General features: G+C 45.6%; 1 protein-coding gene across 3 annotated transcripts in view; it reads right to left on the reverse strand.

Annotated features, from left to right (window-relative positions):
• The window catches only part of KIDINS220 (kinase D interacting substrate 220), a 199,163-nt gene that overhangs the window by 130,928 nt on the left and 46,015 nt on the right, over positions 1-22,220 (reverse strand). The window contains exons 18-21 of one of the 3 annotated variants that reach the window (XM_085847017.1): positions 9,735-9,913; positions 9,403-9,623; positions 7,865-7,981; positions 1,212-1,265 (exon numbers count right to left, since the gene is read on the reverse strand). In XM_085847017.1, the coding sequence (XP_085703143.1) occupies positions 1,212-1,265; positions 7,865-7,981; positions 9,403-9,623; positions 9,735-9,913 (571 nt within the window). The remainder of the gene's footprint in view (positions 1-1,211; positions 1,266-7,864; positions 7,982-9,402; positions 9,624-9,734; positions 9,914-22,220) is intronic. The other 2 variants (XM_085847018.1, XM_085847019.1) reach the window with 2 other exon arrangements.

The raw sequence follows: 22,220 nt of genomic DNA on the forward strand, positions 1-22,220 counted from the left end.
CTGGGTAGACTACACTGCCAAAAATTATGATAATATAACAACAATAACAACTTTTCCACAATTAAGTCATAAAGAGGAAATAACTTGAAAAAAATTTTAATTTTTATTTTGAATCTGTGAAATCAAATACCGTTACGTACACATCCATCTGAAAACTTGCACAAAGGCTTACACATAATTTTTTGATTTTCTCACGCGTCCTAATTGAGAAATCGACAAACCAAACGTTATTCACATACCAGCTTTTAGAACATACAGACAAGAGAGAGAGCGACCGTCTTAAGTTGCATTCTGATGAGATTCAGCTCAAAAACATTTCCAGGTGTAATAGTTGTGCGCCGAGAGTTCGAGAAGAGCAAAACAGCCGTCCGTACAGTTGTGAATGTCACTTCATGATGCCTCCCAGAATACGACTTTCCTCTGCGCAAACCAGAGGGCAAAACGTTCAACTTAATCAAAGTAGGAACTGAGACCTTCAACAAGGACACGACATAGCACAATTATCAGGTCCCCAAGGTCTCGAGGTCGGTGCCAAAGTTCTAATATAGCCAAGCTGATTGTCTAAGAGCGATGCAATGCAAGGCTGTCCTGTGTCCTTTCTCACTGATAAAAAAAATGATAATAATAATAATATTGCCCCGTCTTACCCTCCATTACAGCAAGGCCTCCACCCACATTCTTACAAATCGAGGATCACATTATTTTCCTTTTCTTATTACCAGCGATTCCGTACTTTGAAAGATTGAACAAAAACCGACTGAGATAAACCTGGAATTGCAAAAAGTGTTAAGGCTCAGCTAGCAGCACAGGGTTTCACATGAGGCACTGCATGCGGACAAGGGCACTGCCAAAAGGTCACTCGACACACCCAACAAATGCACGAGTGTTTACATAAATGGGGAAGCATGCAGTTTAGTTCCGTGCATAAGACTACACATATAATCTTAAGAATGGCTATCCAAACAAGCACCTTTTCATTGTAATGCCAAGGGGTTTAAATTATCACATCAGAGTTGGTGATATAGCCAAATTCGGTTGACAGATTTAGTGAGAAACAACCCTCCTGAAAAAAAAATATATTAAAAAGAAAAAGTATGCCACCATCATGAAGCTTTGCACACCACATGCGAGATGCCAACAGAAGGCATATGGCAATAAACATAAAAGCACGAGCCGCAACCAGAAGCCGACATGCCTGGGCTGGGCATTACCCGATGAGCCGGCGACTCGTACTCAGACTCGGACTCATCTTCGGGGATAATTGCCTGCCGAGGGCAAAGGATCCAGCTGACACCACCACCTATGCAATGAAAAATGATGACCAGATCTCCACAAACCCTTAACTCTTGCACTTGGAAAGATTGGCTTCCTATACCCCACCCCCACCCCCCACCACCCGGTTAATAACCTTTTGCAGAGAATAGATTATTAAACTCCAAATCCGAAATAACAAGCAAATGGCCTTAAATCCTCCAGAAGTAACTTGTGAAGAAAAGTGAAAAGCAAACATCCATCCATCCAATGGGACCATGCTGTGTGCAGAGCGTTAGTGTTGCCTAACCAGTCTCCTTGGCTATTGGGTACAATACTGGATGGGTCACCAATCTGACACAGGATACCAGCATGCCGGCACTCATTTTGCCAACCTCAGAAGGATGACAGGCAGAGTCAACCCCACCTGGTATTAATTCAACAGCCAAGGGGGATTTAAACTCAGGATCCTGGGATCCAAAGCCCACCACCCTAACCATGAAAAGCAAACAGTAAACCATATAACAAGTCAAAGTGGCCTGAAACTCAACATAATTGACTCGATCATAACAGAAGGGGGCATCATATTTAACTAGCAGGGGTAACCCGGTGTTGTTCTAATCCTGTTGGCATTTTGAAGAAATCAAAATGTTTTTTTTTTTTTCAATTTTTTTTGGTGGGGACCTAAACAGTTCCCTACAACCATGAAGGAATGGGGTCAGGGATCATTTAATATTACCTTTCACCTAGCTATAAAGGCTTAGGCATGATAGAAATTGTTGGGTTTTTTTTGAAGCCCCAAAAATCCAACTTTGTTTTTTAAAAACTTACTAATTTTCTTTTCTTCCCTAAAACACTCCTCGGCACTCACTGATGAACCACTGAAAGTTTGACCAAGATCCGTTTGGGCATCTCTGAGGAAAATAGCAACACACAGACAGACAAACCTCTCTTGTGGTATCTCGTTTCTCCGGAGGTGTCAACAGATCTGTGACACCTTCACTGAAGGATAATGAAAAAGGTATGGCTGCATTTAGAGAGGGCCACCAGCAGGCAACACTCAACTCCTCCCTTCTAGCTCCAGCAAGGAAGAAGATGTCTTTCACAGTATCACAATGAGCCAAACAGGCATTAAGAAAGTTGTTACAGATGACAAATTGGTTTGGTTGCTGCAATACAATTGTAAAGCAATTAAACTGAGTTTTAATTTGGAGGCCGAGGAAAAAGTTGATATTTCAGAGCCGATAGGCAATATACAAGAATACTTTTGGAGTGGAAATTTTCGTGCTGAGCGACAAGAAACCGTGCTCGTGCGATTTTAAAATCACGGAGCGGGCACAAGACACGTGACAATCTCAATGATGTTAACCATGAGAAAATCTGAGCAAACGTTTACATAAGGAGAAAATAACCAGAACTGCAGAGTTCTGAACTAAGCAATTATGAGATTCTAAACATTCTGAACAAAACAAAAAAAAACAGAACTAAGCATCAAGACATACTTTATTACAAACTAAGGTTTTTAATAAAGTACGTTTTATTTTAAACATCTTGGTGTAATCAAACAACCTGCTTGATTCCGTGTACTAATGTTTCATTCCATATACAGTATTAATGGTTGGAAGGCACGAGTGTCTGTGATTGTTGTGTCTGGCTTGGCCTACCCCCCTTGTTCGGGTCGGGAAGGGGTTAACAATTATTTCCTTCACTTTTGAGAAAGGGGACTGGAATGTTTTAATTATTATGTGAGACAGGAAAGCAAAAATTGGAGAAGCAGGAGCACCAGGGATTGCAGGAAAGCATTGACTGGGTATCTGAAATGAGCCAAGGCGGCGAATGCTGGAGTTCTGCGTGGAGAATGACCTTGTTATTGCAAACATATTGTTCAAACAATCCAAGCAAGAACTGGACACGTGGACTTCACCTGATGGGCAACACAGAAATCAGATCAGCTACATTCTAATCAACAGATGATGGAGAAGTGCTGTGCGAACTGCAACACTCTTCCTGGTGCAGATTGTCGGACAGATCATGAACTCCTTGTGGCAAAGCTACGAGTCAAACTGAAAAAGGTGAAATAAATCAAAACAGTGACCAGATATGACCTTGAAAATATATTGAAACAATATGCAATGAAGGTAAAATAATTGTTTTGCAAAGCTCAAGTTGGTTGACAGAGTGCCAGACAAATTGTGGCAAGAGATTGAAGACATTGGAAAAGAAGAGGCCATAAAAAAACATCCCAAGAGCAGGAAGAAAGAAGAAGACTAAATGGGTGTCAGAAGAGGTAATAAATATTGCAGACAGATGAAGAGAGATGAAAACCAAAGGTCATCAAGGGGAGGACATGATGTGCCTGGATGCTGACTTCCAACGACAAGCTCTCCCGTTTGGGGATTTCTCCACTTGTTGGTCGAATTTGCAGCAGTCAGTTCAACCTCATTAAAATGAGGTTTTCCGAACCAGATTCGTCATGTTTTTTTTTCTGATATATCTTCGTCCCTGTGTTACTGTTGGTGTTCCCAGATTACCCATGTTCTATATATTTTTCTTCTTCTTTTTCATAGAATATTTCCCAAAAAGTCTACCACTCAACCTGCCCCCACAAAGCACCCTCACCATTCTGCACCCTCCCAATGCCTCCTCCCCTGTTCCTCACTGCGTGGACCTCAAACAACTGAGGCTTCCGATTCAACCTGACAGAACTAGCAATTCAGGGCGCTACCGATAAAGCAGACATCTGATTAACAGAATCTTTCCTCCCGGCCCTGACTCCTTAGTTTGACTCCCTGGCTATCGTCTCCTCCAAATTGATAAGTCTGAACCATGCCCTGGTGGCAGAGTTGCACTTTACATCGATAACTCAATTTCTCACTGCCCTTGTACTGATCTTACACCGAACAACCCCAAGGAGTACCTTTGGCTGCAACTTCACCTCTGCTCCCACATCTTGTTTCTGTTTTACCATACTCCAAACAGTGACTCTTCCATCCACATCTCTATATATCTCCATATATTTTTCTCTCTCTCAACAGAGACAAACTTTTAACCACTCATCCAAACTCTCTCTTCCTCCTATGTGGCGATTTCAATTGTCACCATGCCAATTGGCTCACACCAGGCCATGGTACTTCAGCATAGGACTTCTGTGACTCACATAGGACTGACTCAATCTGTGAACTTTCCAACCTGGATTTCTACCAATGGAAAACCCTCCCTTCTGGACTTGGTGATGACTAACTTTCCCACAAATGTATCCTGCTCTTCCTCGACAATTGGTTTATCCAATTATATGTTTGCGAGAGCCAACATCTCTCTGGCAAGTGTGAGAGCTGCCTCAGCGCCACCAAGACTGGCAGTTCACTTCGGCAGATCGACAGGGACTGCAAGAAGCCATCTCATTTCAGGACTGGTCCCCAATGTCTACTGCCCCTGATACTGACTCGGTTTTGGAATTATTCAATGGAACCCTGCTCTTTCCTATGCACAGATCCAACCCATCGTCTTCAGTTATCATACCCTTCTTCCCATCCATGGAACACTAAATCCTATGGTGTGGAAATTGCTCGGAAACAACTTGCCTTCTCTTCCTGGAAAGCAAAGCTGACCGAAGGCATTCTCAGCCCATTCCACAAAGCTCACAAGTGTGTGTCTATTCTCAGGAGAGCCAGAAAACAACATCCGTCCAACCTCAAGATTGAATTTTCAAACTTGTCTCCCTCCTCTAAAACCTGGTGGGATCTTGTAAAGTCTGTCTCCAGAGTATACTCCCCCTACATCCCTTCCCCCTCTTGGCACCACAGCTGAATCCACCCGTAAGCCTCCTACCTAAATGATGTGTTTGGTTTCAATCCTTGCGTCCCCCAACCCTTCGCTCCCTGTACCCACCCTACCACGTCACAGCAAACTGCTCCTGGACTCTGCTTTTGCACCTAAAAAGGTGGAGCAGTTTCTGGCCAGCCTCAAGTACGATTCTGATTCTGCAACTGGATCGGACTGCATCAACTCACGTTTCCTAGAAACCTGCTCTGCTGCTCTTGCACATCCTCATTCTACTATTTTCATCCTATCATTTCCCCCGAGGTCATCTTCCATCTGCTGAGAAATCATCCAAAATCACTGCGTTACATAAATATGTGCAAAACCCAACCCCTTTAACTGCAGACCTATCAGCTTACTTCCAATCATCAGCAAGGTCATGGAATCCATCATCACAGTTGATGTGAATCCTTACTTTTCTCCGACTGACTCATCTCAGATCACCAATTCAGATTTAGACCAACTACGTCACTCCACCTTGGCCATGCTGCTCCTCTCCCAACAATGGATGGAGGCCCTCAATGTCAGACATGAAACAGGGCAGTCTCTCTAGACGCACCTCAAGCTTTCAATACAGTCTGGCATCCCTCCTTGCTCTCAAAACTCTCAGGCTATGACATACAAGGTCAACTCTACACATGGCTTTTGACTTACTCTACTCTCATAGCCAGCGTGTGGCTCTCAACGAAATCCTTTCATCCCCTCTCCCTGTTAAGGCTTGAGTCTACCATGGCATTGTTCTGGGCCCAGTCCTATTCCTAATAGTCATCAAAGATCTATCTGACTCTAGAAAATCCCCTTTATCGATTTGCTCATGACTCCACCCACTGCCATGATATCCCTCATTGTTCAGACAGGCAGGCAGCAGCCTCTTCCCTCTCTTCAGACCTTGACAAAAATCACAAGCTGGTCAAATACTTGGACTATGTTTTCAATCCTGACACATCTCACACTCTCACAATCTCTCTCTGAAAGGACAGTCTGTCAAACCCTCCAAAATACTTTCCTAACAATCCTCTTGAGTAAGTACAGTCACTCAAATGACTGGGTCTCACTATCAGCCATGATCTTTTTTGGGCAAGCCACATTTCAAAGTTGGCCTCCAAAGCCAGTCACTGACTGGGCATCCTCTGTCATACAAAGTCCTTGATTGGCACACCTGAACTCCTATCCACCTACAAGGCCTTCATCCACAGCTTGATGGAGTACTGCTCTCCCCTCTGGGTTGGTGCCCTTGCCTCACCCGTTTCCCAGATTGACACTATGGAGACCAAGGCCTTCAAGATTATTGGAATCTCCCACAATGAAGTTCACTCGATGGACCCATCACTTTCACATTGCAGACAGGTCTCTCTTCCACCACCTCCTTTCTGGTCTTGCATCCTCTGCTCTTTTCAGTGCTTTGACACCCCTCCCCACCCCACCCCTCAGCCAGGTTTCTGTAGGACACATGCAATCCACCATCAATCCCCTTCTGGTGAAATCGCCAAAATCCAGAACCACATCACAATAAAAACTTTCAAGTCTTAATCCAATTAATGTGAAAAAAGAAAATAAATAATGGTGCCTTCAGCAACCTTGTGTTGGCTCGCCAAATGTGCATACACAATCCAAGGTTCGTCCCTCTCCCAGCTGAGGTCGTGACCTACCACCGTTGGATGATCATGAGTGGGTTGAAATACAACCCTAATATCAAAGTGTAAATAGCCAGATATTGACTGGGTAACCCAACTTGTACATAATAATTACAAATGGGAGAAATTTTTGTAAGGGAAGATGAAAATTAATTTTTTTAAGACGGTTGTAAATTTTAACAGGAAAAAGAGGGTTGGGAAAAAAGGAGGGGTGGGGGCAGAGGTGTTGATCAAAATACTGATGTCATATGCTAGTAATCTCAAATGTGGGTGCTCATGGAAGTTGCAGGAAAGATGAAAAATTATTTTAATTTGCGTCAAAAGTTTGACCCTTTGGGACTCTTGCCACTCCTTGAAGTTGTATCAAGAAATGTACTTTTTCACTTGTCTTTCTTATCTAAAGAAGGCTGTTGGGAGAAGTTCATTGGCTGCTTCTCAAATTTAGTTTCATAGTTCCTCCGTACAAAAATTTTTACTTTCGGTAGAGAATCCCAAAGTAAGTTAAAAGATGACAACTTTTGAAGGCATGTTGTACAACTTGTAGCAATAATATGCAGCAAATGAAACTCTTAAGCCCAAGAGGAAAATAAATTGTGAAGACTTAAGAAAACGAGTTAATCTTTCAAAGAATCCACGCTGCGCAATTTTCATTACGCAATGACAACTGGACTTTTAAGGCTTCATCTGCATAAACAAGGAGGATACTGGTGCTGAAATTTTTAGAAGCGTACACTTCCTTGTTTGCATCATGAAAGAGATATGCTCCCATACACATCTTTTGGTGACAAGAATGGCACAAAAATATTCGTTAAACAACAACAAAAACGAGCAAAAGGGAAGCTTTTAGCCTTGATTACTCAGCATAGGTTCCGGAACTAAAGGCGTACACTACTTGTGCTTTGCCAAACAACATGTCAGCACAATTTTAAAATGCTTCCTTTCCATTATTGATACCTTTTAGACTTTCGAAAAATGCAAAGGAAAAAATTAACTTGGACAATTTCCAGCTTTGCATTTTAACCAACCGTCTTGCACATTTGTAAGCCACACATGACTACAACTCCCTCCCACACTTTCTCAAAGAAGGAAAACCCAGGCAGGACTTGCAATCAGGTGCAAGCCAAAAGAGGGGAGGGGTTAATGGCTGATGAGGTACTTACAAGGCGGTTACTCTGATCTGCAAAAAGACCACGTTTACTTTGCGGGCACAGCATGGCCTGAGGCAAATTGCCAGTGAATGAAGTCGGCTGGCAATACAACCAATGAGGAAAGTAAGGCTAGGAAAAGGAACATGCGGGATGTTACAACACAGGCAACTCCAAATGAATAAAAAAAAAAAACCAAACAAACAAACAAGAACAAAAAAACAACAAGTCAAGCAGAAATCATAAGGAGGCAAATGGTACTTTGGTTTGTAGCCAAGGGCACATATGATAATGGTTGGGATTATGGAAGATCATGGCAGAGAATGTCAACAGAAATCCATCTTCACCATGCACCATGATTGTTACCAATTTGGAAAATTTTCTGGCTGTTTCACTGCAATTCAATGACCAAAGTTTGTGGCTGCAGATGAGGATACAAAAATGGAAAAGCAATGGATACAAACAGGCACCGCTAAATACGAGAGAAGGTTTTGGACGTTAATGGAGTTAATGGACATATGGTTCTCAAAAATTAGGCTGAAATTATGTTTGTATTTTATTTTATACAATGTCAAGGCTCGTGTGGGAGCTAACACACAGAGCATACAACAAGGGGACCAGGAGACAAGAGGGGGAATGAATGTTGAATGTTTTTAGAACCAAATCACAAAGATAAGGCAAATGCGTTGAGAAGCAACTTGTGCTGGGATTAGTAAACAGTTTAAAGCTACAATTTGAAGCTACACATTCGCAGCAATCAACACAGATGCCTTTAGGCAAAATAAAATAAATTATTAGTTTCTCATCCCCACCCGCTTCGTTTATCACGGCCGCCTCCTTTTTTTGATATTTACTATTTTCTCTCCAGATCTTAAAACCAAAAAACAAACAAACAAACGAAAAATGAACCGATTCATTCATGCCCACACACTTCCTTTTTGGAGGCCGTATGTTGGTGGGTTATTTTTTCCTCTCCTTTATCAAATTTACTAAATGTTCTTTTATTTTTGGAGTGGGATTCACCAGGTATCACCCATCGACAACTACCAGCCAGCTCAGGTCAGCAGCACAAGTCCGCATATATCTAGTACTGGTTCAGAACGTACAAGGGCACAGTGCAGCAGACAGTGTCAATGCTGCAGTAGATGTTCACGTATCAGGTATATGACCAACGTCATTTTTAATGGTATATGGGATGTGTGTTGGTAGTAGTGCTAGTCTTTGGTCTGGTAGATGTCACCATGTAGTGGCCATCTTGAAAAATATCAAAAATCTGGAATACAGTATATCAAATAGTAAAAGGCGGCCCCTCCTTTTTTTTGAAAAGCCTGGACGACAAACTAGTAATTAATTTTATTTGCCCTTCATGAATTTGAAAGAGGTCTGGAAAGAAAGTAGTAAAAAAATTAAAAAAAATTAAAATCGTAAGTTATCGAATAAAACTTAATAATGTGTGCCAATGGTCACAAAATAAATGGTACCTGCCTGTACTTTATGGAACAACCAACATGGTAAAAGCAGCATATCAAGAACATATGGGCATCGTCACCAACCCGATTGTAGAAAGGATGCTGGGGTGTATCATGCTGTTGGTGTGTATCACAATAGGCCGGGCCACATTGGTATGGCAGGACTGAAAAGTAAGAAGCTCCAGGGCCTGCAGTGGAGGTTGCAGAACGAGCTGAGCAGCTAAGGACGGAGGCAGAACGGGGAATGTTTGATACAGCACCTGTGAAGGTTGGCAAGCCAATCTGGTCCTGTGCTGCCTGGACATCTGCAGCAGGTGGGTAGAACAAACAGACCATAAGCCTGGTTACAAACCTAACTCAAGTTTTTAAAGTGTCCTCGAGAAAGCAGTAGTGGTAAGTGCAAGATGCATACAAACCTGCGATTATCTCACGGATCTTTGGATCGAGGTTGATGGTACATGGGAGAACCGTGCGGATGTCATGAAGAGTGAGCATGGGTGAGCGTGAGTTGAGGAAGATCTCAAATGCACGGACATCACCATCGATTTCCAACAGCGGTTCCACATCCTTAGACACTGGTATCTTCTTGGCAATGCTGTCACGGTGAGGGTTAGGTCCAGTGAAGGCACAAGAAAAAAAAAAATCAAGAGGTTCGAACTTAATTGCAGCTTATTGGCACGAGCCGAAATGGCAGTGGACCAAGCAAAGAAACATCAACACAAGTTACAACCCTTTGCAGGTGCAAAAAAAAAAAACTTTTAAAAAGGAAATGCTGTTGGACCCTAACATTCGCAGGGGATTACGTTCCTCAAAAATGCTGTGAATGTCAGGGCATTGTTTCAATGGGAAATGGGGGAATATGTTCCCAGCAGTTCGTGGTTCATAAGGGAAAAAAAATCAAAAATCCCGGAGAAAACCGTTATTATGTCTCGAAAAAAATATATATGCAAAAAAAAAAAAAATTGCGAAAACAACCGCAACTACGCCCGTGAAAAAAAATGCAAATACGCAAAGCACAGAGCCATGAATGAAGAAGCAGAAGAGGGTGGGAACTTTAAGAATAAATGGAGAGTTGTGGACCTTGGGTTGGTTTGGGGGGTGGTGGGGAGGATGAAGACTTGAAGAAGAAAGGGGGAATGGAGGACTGAGATTTGGACTGGGGGGGGAAGGGAAGGGACAGAGTTGGAAAATGGGGGTTAAGGGTTATAGAATCAGGGTTTGGAAAGGAGGAGGGGGTTAAGACTTGAAGAAGAAAGGGGTCCTGGAGGACAGAGTTGGAGGGGAGTGAGGGAAGGGACAGAGTTGGGAAGAAACGGAGAGCTGCAGACCAGGGGTTGGTTTGGGGAGGGGGGGTAAGGGTGGTTGAGGACTTCAAAAAGAAAGCTTGTGGAGAACAGAAGGTTGGAGTGGGAGGGGGGGTCACAGAGAAGGGATATAGTTGGGAAAGGCTCTGGAGTTGAGGCTCTGGAGGGCATTGACTTGGGGTTTGGAGGGGGGAGGTGAGGACTTGAAGAAGAAAGGGCAGAGTTGAGGACAGAGAATTGGGTGGGGGGGGGGCAGAGAGCAGACAAGAGCTGGAAGAGGGAGCTTGAGGAATTGAAGTCACATTTTACATGACAGAATTTCTACAGATCCTGACCATCCTGCTGTCAAGACACTCATGTCAAACTTCCTAAATATTTCACACTATTGGGAACAAATTCCCTTAGAACAGCCCAGTTACAACAGGGTTATTTGCTCGTGTGTGCACACGCACACACACATGTACACACATTAATCATGTACCTCGAACTGCGATTGGTGAGAATGCCAGATCGAGTTCCATTACAGCTATTGCTGCACAATCTGGGACCAACAAGTGCCATCTGCTCCATGGACACTGTCTTCCACCCCACCAATCACAACCACCATTATCAACATTATGGTGTCACCATTATCTTTAGCAGTCAGGAGTTCTCTGAAGATAATTAATGAAGTTCTCCGACCTGGATGAAAACCACAACCATACCATCATGACTGCAGCCCCAGAAGGGCCCCTTGCAGGGACAGTATCGTGAAGGGGCATACATAGATGCACATACAGTGGGATTACACTCTGGTTAATAGAAACTGCCACCTATTTGAATCAATAGGGGAAAAAATCAAAACCATATTTGCTCATATTAGAATCATGATTTTCGGTTTTTGGAATCGTACTCCAGAAAATTTATTATTACTTGTTCGGGTTTTTCCTTCAAAAAGTGTTTATTACCTGACGATTAAAACCTTGTGCACAGGTCATTCATCGAGCATTGACAAATGGAATCAGAGGTGCCATTCAGATGCCGGCGTTGAGCGATATCATTGGTTAACAAGTAGTACAAAGCCTGGCATCCTGGCTCTCGTGCCATACTTGGGATTTTAATACATATATATATATATATTTTTAAACTCATTACCCTGTTGCCAAAATGCTCCAAAGCAAGGACTTGAGTGTGGCCATAAACAGTGTGTGAACTTTTGAAGCGCTACGATAGTCTGCCCTCATGCAGCCGTGAAGCTGTGTAAAAATAAACGATTTCACAGACAACAATCTGTCGGTTCTTGTGAGACAGAGTTCAACAAGAAACGACTCCATCGTTCTGAAGTTCAGAATCGAAATTTGAATCGGAAGAGGAAACGGGACGAGATGTTTTTTGTCGGCTCGACTGCTGAATGCTCCAACCATTGGGGGAATTCTTATGGAAAAAGCAGTGGAACTTGCAAAACGTTTTGGAGACCATGATGTGAAACCGACCGATGGATGGAAGGAGAGAAATAACGTCGTCTATCAGAAAATCCGTGGAGAAAAGCAGGATACAGACATACCTGCAGCAGACAATTGGGTCAAGACAGTGAGTGTGCTTCCTGGCCTCCTGATACGATTTCAGAGAAGAAGACATCTATATATATATATATATATATATATATATATATATATATATATATATATATATATATATATATATATATATATATATATATATATATATATATATATATATATATATATATATTACAGACGAGACATTGACTTTCAAGAACAGCTCCAGCTCAGCAGGAAAGAAGCAGAAGGACCTTGTTACTGTGTTACTTACTTGCAATATGACAAGAGCTGGCAAGAAGGAGCTGCTTGTCATTGGCAATGTGAAGAAGCCACATTGTTTCCGACACGATACCCTGCTGGTATTCCACAAGAATAACACAAACGCGTGGATGACATCACAGATATTTAGCGAGTTCCTTGCAGAGAGGGCTAAAGAGATCACCTTACTGCTTCGTAATAACTGTACGGCTCGTGCGAAAGCGTTGACAAAGAGAAATACAACAGATATTCCTCTCAGGCAATAAAATCTCAACAATCCAGCCTTTGGATCAAGTGCATTCACACATTCATAAAATATATTACATTTTACATAAATATATTTCTTTCTTTCTTTTTCTTTTTCTTTGAAAACCAGGACTCCTTTTAATTTAATCAGCCGGTTAGTACAATAAAATCACCACTTACCAAAGTGATTCCAACAAACAGAAACCAAATGGACGGAGAATACAGCTCAGCTCAACAAGTGGAGAGCATCTCACGCGTGAATGCCCTGCTTTGTTTGATGCATGTGCGAGTCGAAAGAAATGCATACCCGTCGCTTCGCTGACGGATTTAATCACAAGAGAGCATGTTGCACTTCACAAACATGACATGCCTATCTGAGTCTCAATGATGATGTATAATGAAGTTAAAACCGGAAACAAAGCCTTTACCTCCACCACCAAAGGCGGGCAGAGGTGATGTTTTCACCCGTTCTGTCTGTCTGGCTCTGAACAGGATATTTCAAAAAGTTGTGGATTGATTCGGTCGAAGCTTGGTGGACAAGTTTGGTATGTGACGAGAACAAATTGATTTGATTTTGGTGAAGCCAAAATTCGGTGGATGAGTTGTGTATGACACAACAACAAGCCGATTAGATTTTGGTCCAGGTCCGAATCCAGCCCATCAGTGGGATACAAAAACTGTTCAGCCTGTGGGAGGTATGCGATCTACCAAGTGCGTTGTAGAGGATGGGGAAGTAAAGCAAATTGTGAGGGCAAGGAGTTAGGAAAATGCCTGGGGTGTCCCCGTGTTAATTGGCGGAGTAGTGGGGGCACCGTCGACTACAGATTCGGGGTCACATGGGGGGTCGGGGATTTCGTACGCACCAGACGGTCAGGCGTGCGGTGAATGGCTGTGCTTGGAAGCCGGCATGACGCATGGTGCACAGGAAGTGCCATGTGTGGGTCGTGCTCGAAGCACGGCCGGCGTGGATGTGACCACTGTGGCTCCAGGTGGGGCCTCGGGGAGCGCAGAGGACGTTCTGTTCGCGTCGCTCGGGCCCGTGAGTAAGCACCGCCGGTGGTCGCTGCATGAGTGACGTGTTGGGCATGGCACACATTTGAACACTGTCGGGTTTCCCGGGCACTCGTGCAACGGCACAAAGGCCGGAACTTGGGGCAGTGGGGAAACCACGCGGCCTAGAGGGAACAGTCAATGTCACAGGGCATGGGAGAAACTTGTAAAGACAGATGACAGACAAGGACGATGTTAGAGTTTGAGGGATTAGCGACAGATTCAAATTGACGATTTGGGAATTTAATTATTTTGTGAATTGGAAGATCACAGGTTGAAGCCTCCATCTTCCTCGTGGTCTCGACCATTGAGGAATGAAATGAAGGAATGTTCGTTGGGGGACCGATGAGGTGTGAATGCAGTGCGTGTCAAATAAATTTTTAGGATTAAAGGCTTGAGTGAATGGTATAAAGTGGGAATTAATAGAGCAGTCTATACCCCCCATGGAGATAAACCCTTGCCTGTATTGGAGTTAGAGTAGAGGGGGTTCAGATAATTTGGTATTGGATGTAGTTCTGCGGTTGGTGGTGTGTGGAGAAAGTGTTTTCAATTGAGAAGGTGCAATGGTATATTTGAAGGGCTGGGAGTGTGGTTCATTGATTTTTGAAGGGCTTGGGAGGGGCACCCCAAGTGCTGGGAGCCAGTCAGCAGCAGTAGGCCGTGTGGTGAATTAACGTGAATCGAGGGACATGACGTGGGATCACATGTTGTGCGTCTCGCGTATAAGGGGAGGTCTCTCTGCGGCACGAGTGATTGTCCCCGGGGCATTGCTATTGACATCGGCTGTCCACTTGATGCTCGTTAACTGAAGGTGCTCATTGACTGGTGAGAATGGAGATTATATCGAACTCCGTGCTTACGCAGATTTAGTCTGCAATGGTTAACTGCACATGTATACGTTTCTGCTTATGTACTCCTAGCTGAACCTGTATTTCCTGGTGTGCCCACAGAAGCGGCTCCAATCAAATGGAATAAAGCCTAAACTCTGAAGGTTCATCTCTCGCTCTCATTTCAATTTATTCCATTTGATTTTCTCGGCTCTCTCAACCAAAGATGGACAAGATCTACAAACCAGAGAGGTTCGACGCAGACCCGAACGCGACTGACGCAGAAATGAAATGGTCACATTGGTTCTGCTCCTTCTCACACTATCTGACCATCATCGCGGAGGGAGCTGACAAATTTGCCGCTCTCGTGAATCATGTCTCGCCCGGTGTGTACAGGCTCTTCTCGGGGTGCGACACTTACGAAGCAGCGATCGACGTGCTGCAGGCGCTCTACGTGAAGCCCAAGAACGAGGTATACATACGACATCTTCTCAACACACGCAAGCAAGCAGCCGGGGAGACAATCAATCAGTTCCTGCAAGCTCTGAATCAGCTGGGAAAAGACTGCAGCTTCCGGGCGGTAAGCGCCGAGGAACACCGAAAGGAAGCGACCCGGGAGGCATTCATCCAAGGACTCAGATCAGCCCACATACGGCAACGCTTACTAGAGAAAGCGCAACCCACTCTTGACAAGGTAGTCGATCAGGCTCGAGCGATGGATACGGCTCAGCAGCAATCTGAGTCATTTGGGACACCGATGCTGCTCATGAACGCTGCTACGATGGGAACCCAAGGAACCCCACTGGCACAGACACAGCCAGACATGAGGGATGGAGAAACACCCGAGGAGCCGGATACCCAGACCTCGTCAAACTCCTCAGCAACTGCTCCGGTCGGTAAATGCTTCTTTTGTGGGTACAAAAGGCATCCTCGTCAAAAATGTCCCGCCAGAGATGCCACATGCATGAATTGCGACAAGAAAGGGCATTATGCCAGGGTATGTAAATCTACTCTAAGGAGGAATAAACCCACTTCTGCGGCTCTCTACTCGCAAAATAAATTGACTGCAGCCTCCCCGGGGAATCTATCCAAGGCTATCATCAACGTGCGAATTAACGGGCATATGGCTGAGGCACTGATTGATACCGGTAGCTCTGAAAGTTTCGTCAACAGCTCGCTAGTGAAGGGCAGGAAATGGGTAATCCACCCGACTGACAATACGGTATGCATGGCCGCCACCTCACTACAATCCCGCGTACGAGGGTACTGCAATGTTGAATTGGACGTAAAAGGGTACACGCATCGGGATGTAAAGGTGCTGGTGCTTCGTGATTTGTGCGCAGACGTAATTCTGGGTCATAATGTCCTCAAGCAGCACACGAGCGTCGAAATACCCTTTGGAGGAAGCAAGCCTCGTCTAATTTTAAATGCGCTGACCACCGCGGAGGTGACGTCCCCCAGCTGTTCGCTAACTTGTCGCCGGTCTGCAAACCGATAGCGATCAAATCGCGGCGATATACCACTGCTGACATGAATTTCATCACTTCGGAAACCAAGCGATTACTGGAGGAGGGAATTATAGAACCGAGCGATTCGCCATGGCGCGCACAGGTGTTAGTAACCAGCAGTCAGAACCATAAGAAACGGATGGTTGTCGATTATTCCCAAACGGTCAATCGCTTCACCCAACTCGACGCCTACCCCCTGCCGCGCATAGATGAGATGGTCGAACGCGTGGCCAATTATAAGGTATTCAGTACCATCGACTTGCGAAGCGCCTATCATCAAATTCCCATCCGAGAGGAAGACAAACCGTACACTGCATTCCAGGCAGGGCGGCGCCTCTACCAGTTCAGAAGGATACCATTCGGTGTCACGAATGGAGTAGCTTGCTTCCAACGGGTTATGGACGACATCATCTCAGATGAAAACCTCGAAGACACTTTTGTTTACGTGGATAATGTCACAGTGTGCGGTAGGGATCAGAGGGAACATGATAGGAATCTGGACAGATTCTTGAGCATTGCTGGAAAATATAATCTGACTCTCAACTACGAGAAATGCGTATTCTCGGCAAGGTCAATTGACCTTCTCGGCTACACAATAGCCGACGGCACAATTAAGCCTGATCCTGAGCGATTGCGCCCGCTCCGTGAGCTTCCACCACCTCAGGACTTGCAAACAATGCGCCGGGTGATCGGGATGTTCGCTTACTATGCAAGATGGATTTCGCAATACTCCGAGAAAATACATCCCCTAGTGCATTGCAAAAACTTTCCACCAGATGCCGCTGTCGTAAAAGCTTTCCACGATCTCAAGGATGATATCAGTAAGTCCGTGGTTTTATCGATCGACAGCTCGGTGCCCTTCGTGGTGGAGACCGACGCTTCAAATCACGCCATAGCTGCTACACTTAATCAGTCTGGGCGGCCGGTCGCTTTCTTCTCGAGAACTCTCTCTCGAAGCGAGCAGAGACACTCGGCAATAGAGAAGGAGGCGTACGCCATCGTCGAAGCGCTGCGTAAATGGAGACATTATTTACTGGGAAACCACTTCACGCTCGTTACGGACCAACGATCCGTGGCTTTCATGTTTGATGGGAAAAATAACGGGAAAATTAAGAATGAAAAAATTATGAGATGGCGGATAGACCTAGCCTGCTACAGGTACGACATTGTTTACCGGCCCGGGAAGGAAAACCCTGCTGCAGATACCTTCTCCCGGGTCTACAGTTCGGCAACAATCAGTCAGGCTTTGCAAGACCTCCATGTGTCTCTGTGCCACCCAGGGGTAACCAGGATGGCACATTTCGTACGCAGACAAAATCTTCCCTATTCTGTTGAAGATATTAAACAAATGAATGCTTCATGCCCTGTTTGTGCTGAACTAAAACCCAGATTCTATGGCGCGGCTTCTGGCAGACTGATCAAGGCGACTTCCCCCTTCGAGAGACTAAACATCGACTTCAAAGGGCCCCTACCGACCGAAACAGACAACAGATACATATTCACCGTTGTTGATGAATATTCAAGGTTCCCTTTCGCGTTTCCGTGCTCGGATATGACCTCGGGCACTGTCGTAAAATGTCTCTCTGACCTCTTCGCTATGTTTGGGAGACCTTCGTACATACATTCAGACAGAGGGCCGTGTTTCATGTCGGCCGGGCTAAAACAATTCCTATTAGAGCTCGGCATAGCAACTAGTCGAACGACGGGTTACAACCCACAGGGAAACGGGCAGGTGGAACGGTATAATGGAGTAATTTGGAAAGCCGTAACTCTGGCGCTGAAATCGAGAGGACTGGGCCCCGAGCGATGGGAGGTTACTCTTCCTGACGCTCTGAATTCCATACGCTCTTTGCTCTGCACGTCCACAAATGCCACTCCTCACGAACGTATGTTTACTCACCAACGACGTTATGTTGACGGTCAAACGGTGCCCAACTGGCTGACCCACCCCGGTACAGTGTTCATGAAACGCCCGGTACGACAAAGCAAGTATGAACCGCTGGTGGAGGGGGTCGAACTCATTGACACTAATCCAGAGTATGCTCATGTCAGGCTCCCGGATGGCAGGGAGACCACTGTGTCGGTTCGCCATCTGGCTCCCTCAGGTACTCCTCCCGCCGGTACACCACCTCCTGGCACTCCTCCTTCTGACATTTCCCCCCCAGGAACTCCGCCAGGCGACGGGGCTGCCGCGTTCCACCCGAGAGCGATCGAGGAGTCATCCCCGGCACAAGTCGAGGCTCACCAAGAGGATCGGGAGTCTCCCTCAAGTGAAACTGCCGTTTACTCCCGGAGAGGTCGACGAATAAGGCCCCCTCGACGACTCAATCTGTAAAGGGGATTATCGGCATTCTCGCTGCTCATGCTCCTATATATGCCCATTATATCATATATCGATGCTCATTTCCATGCTCCTACAACTCAAAATAATCACTGCTTGGCATGTATGCTTCTGTAGATCTATTAGTCCGCGTTGCTTGAAATGTATACTCCTATAGTGCTAAAGCAATCATGGTGTGTAAGATGGGCCCCTAGTTACATTTTAAAGGTGGGGAGAATGTGGTGAATTAACGTGAATCGAGGGACATGACGCGGGATCACATGTTGTGCGTCTCGCGTATAAGGGGAGGTCTCTCTGCGGCACGAGTGATTGTCCCCGGGGCATTGCTATTGACATCGGCTGTCCACTTGATGCTCGTTAACTGAAGGTGCTCATTGACTGGTGAGAATGGAGATTATATCGAACTCCGTGCTTACGCGGATTTAGTCTGCAATGGTTAACTGCACATGTATACGTTTCTGCTTATGTACTCCTAGCTGAACCTGTATTTCCTGGTGTGCCCACAGAAGCGGCTCCAATCAAATGGAATAAAGCCTAAACTCTGAAGGTTCATCTCTCGCTCTCATTTCAGGCCGTATGTACAGAGGGGCCAGTCGAGTTCAATGGCCCCAGGTACCTGAGCGCAAAGTGCCAGTGTGGGCATCGGGGAGGAAGCCAGAGAGGGCTCCCCCCCATGGTTCAGTGTAGGGAGTAGGCAAGCTCGGAGGTGGTCTCAGTGTCCTGGGGGTGCCATGTGCGAGTTACACAGGTAGGTAGACCTGCAAGTGGCGCCACACTGCCCAGCCGCGATTTCGTGCGATGGCACAGGAAGAAAAATTGCAGCTGCTGGAGTAATGGAGTAGGGTCATTGGATTTTTGCGAGGACCCATTGAGTCCCAAATTTTAGTTAGCTCGACCTTGAGCTACTCCATCAGCATACCTTGTGGTTCCACGCCACCTCATTTAATTGTCACCGTGTGTGTGTGTTAATTTCCTCTTGGGAGATAAGTTAGTTCATGGGATTAATGGACCCAGGAGGAGAGGAGAGGAGATAGCAGGGCTTAGAGGGACAAGAGTTCGGTTAGAGCTAAGTTAGAGGGACGAAAGGGGGATTAGCAGGGTAGTTGGGGCCGAAGACAGCCACCTTATCTGCTGCCCCCTCACCTTGCTGCCTCCCTTCGGCAGTATGCATAATGCCATGAAGCCAGCCAGCATCACCTGCCAGCCTGGTTTGCCTTAACTAGTTACCTTGCCTAGTTTGTTTTTGCCACGCCTTGCCGTTCCTTTGCCTGCCACCCTCACAATGCCCCTTTCAGGAAGCCAGCTTGATTCACTGTCAAGGACTGCTGTGAAGGCAGCTCACTGATTCATTCAGTACAAGGGACTGCTGTGTGAGCAGCCACCATCATTTTGCCACATGGACTGCTGTGTGAGCAGCCACTATCGCGACACACCACCAAGGACTGTCATGTGGGCAGCTGGTGATACAGGAACAGAAGATTTGTGCTCTTTTATCTTGACCAGTTCAAATAGACTGTGGGACAGCACATGGCCTGCCATGTTAGGGAAGGCTGCCTCCAGCAACCTGGAAAGGGCACCACAAACTTTGTGGCCACTGTAGATGCGTACAGGACCACAATTCGATGTGCCAGAGAACATTTTTGCGTGCCAAGAACATTATTTTTTTCAAAAAAAAATTCAGGCCCTGGATCAGAATTGTAAATAAGTTATTGTTAAGCCCACCTGGGTGGGTGTTTTGCTCCAAATTCCAGCAATTTAGCAGAAGGCTGTCCATGTGAGCCAGTTCAATTAGTTCCACAATACATTAGATTTCATTATTTTGGGGACATATATGGAACTTTTGAAATGTCACACTCAGGGAGTTACGCAGGTAATTTGTCTCAGAGGGGACTAAACCTGCATTCGACATGAGGGTTGAACGACTCGGGACGAGTCTGCCGAAAGGGAAGGGGGTAGGTAGTATTATGGTTCTGTGAATTGTCACTCCCCAGTAATGGCAACCAACACACACAGCAGTTCCCGAGGTGGTATATTTCTTATTTAAATATCCCCAACAGTCCTTTCCTTATGTTGAATGGGTTACAAAGGGAATATGCATTGTGAAGGATTAGTTAGGTTTTCCCCACTTTCCCCCCATTTTCCTCCCTGTTAATGACGAACACACTCTTAAAAACACATTTAAGTGCGCACGCCATGACCATTAAGGAGCAAAGCACGGCACTGCATTCCAATTTGCATATGCTTCCAAAACGCATTCCAAATCTGCACACGAGAACTGAACTGCCATTCAACCAGTGCAACCCAACCACAATTCGGACACCACCAGAGATAACCACCCTTCCATCAGAAAATCAGACGTACAAACTTTATTTCCACAACAATTATTATCCACTATGTAAAAAGTCGTCACGCCAACGCTCGCCTCACTAAGGCTCGAGATCACCAACGCCCACTTACTCAACATTCCAATGCAAGCTCACTCACCATCATCGAACCAGCACATCCAAAAGACCACCACAACTGTTACGCTCACCTCCACACGACTCCTCGCCACAACAAACGCCTCCCTGCACCACAAGACCACTACGCTACAGTGCCGAGGGACGCCATGTCACACATGTACCTCAGTAACACGGCGCCGCCTCGAGGAAAGCTTATAACTCGAGGTGCAAATGTGCGCTCGAGTTCCCGTTGCCAGCAACCGCTGGATAAGTCCATTGCATTGTCCAATGCGCCATCCGCAGCCTTCCGAAACATTTGCACTGCAAACAGGAAACGCTAAATATAGCCCCATGTTGTGTGTGGAGAGCTCGATGCGTGAGATCAATGAAGACATCTTTCCCCCAGCGAACTCGCGGAGAGGGTGCCATCACTCGGAGGCTCATCTGGGCCAACGAGCAAGCTGCGCTAGGACCAAAAAGGGAAGTGCGTGACCATTCCCAGCAACCACACCTGGAAGAGGCGGGGCATCGCCCCGACCACCACCAGGCTCCACCCCTCCCAGGCCGATACAAAAATGCGGAGCGCCTGAACAATTAGTCTAGTCTGGCTGGAGAACAAGTTTGGAGAGATCGGGGAAGGAAGGAAGCAGTGGCATGAGATGGATAGGAGCGTTGGAGAGTGAACCGGGCGAGTGGATCCAATCCAAAGCACAGTATTAGGCAGGAAACCAGACTAATTATTTCCTCCTCCCTTTTACCCCAGTTCCGGGAAGCACAGACTCAGCAGTCTGCACGGGGTAAGACCAAGTCAAGGCTGGTAACACCTCACTCTGCTCTGAATCTTTCTCCCTACTTACACTTCTGCGGTGTGAATGTAATGGGCCCTGTAATGTAAAATAAGTGTCTGTATAAGTTAGATAAAAATCGGTGTACAACTCTGCTTTTTTGTATTTTTACTTTTGAACCACATTGGATGTCTTTGCTGCACACTCGACACAAATTACTGTGTCCCTGCTGTACAAATGCTGCAAATAAACCCCTGTTTTAAATGTACCACATGCTTTTCATCACCCTTGAAAATAAATACTTGGTGTTGTTCCTCAAAATCTACTTGTAGTGTCTTTTCCTTCATTGGTCTAGCATAGTCCGCATGTATTGCTAGCCTGGGACGTTCTACCCCACCAAATGGCTCCACGTTAGCCGGTACGTACTTGGCAGCTCGGCTCAGCTGCACCTGATGAAAAAAAACAGATGACAAGTACATAATCGAGGGTGAGACCACCCCCATATTGTCAGATCAGGTCAGATTAGATCTGTAACTTACTACAGGTACCATGTAAACTTGTACTAACCCGTTTCATGGTCGGGTTGTCGGTGACTAGACCT

Source organism: Eptatretus burgeri, chromosome 11 (genome assembly GCF_056783735.1).
Source record: "Eptatretus burgeri isolate ZD-2024b chromosome 11, Ebu_testis_v1, whole genome shotgun sequence".
NCBI classification, from domain to species: Eukaryota; Metazoa; Chordata; class Myxini; order Myxiniformes; family Myxinidae; genus Eptatretus; species Eptatretus burgeri.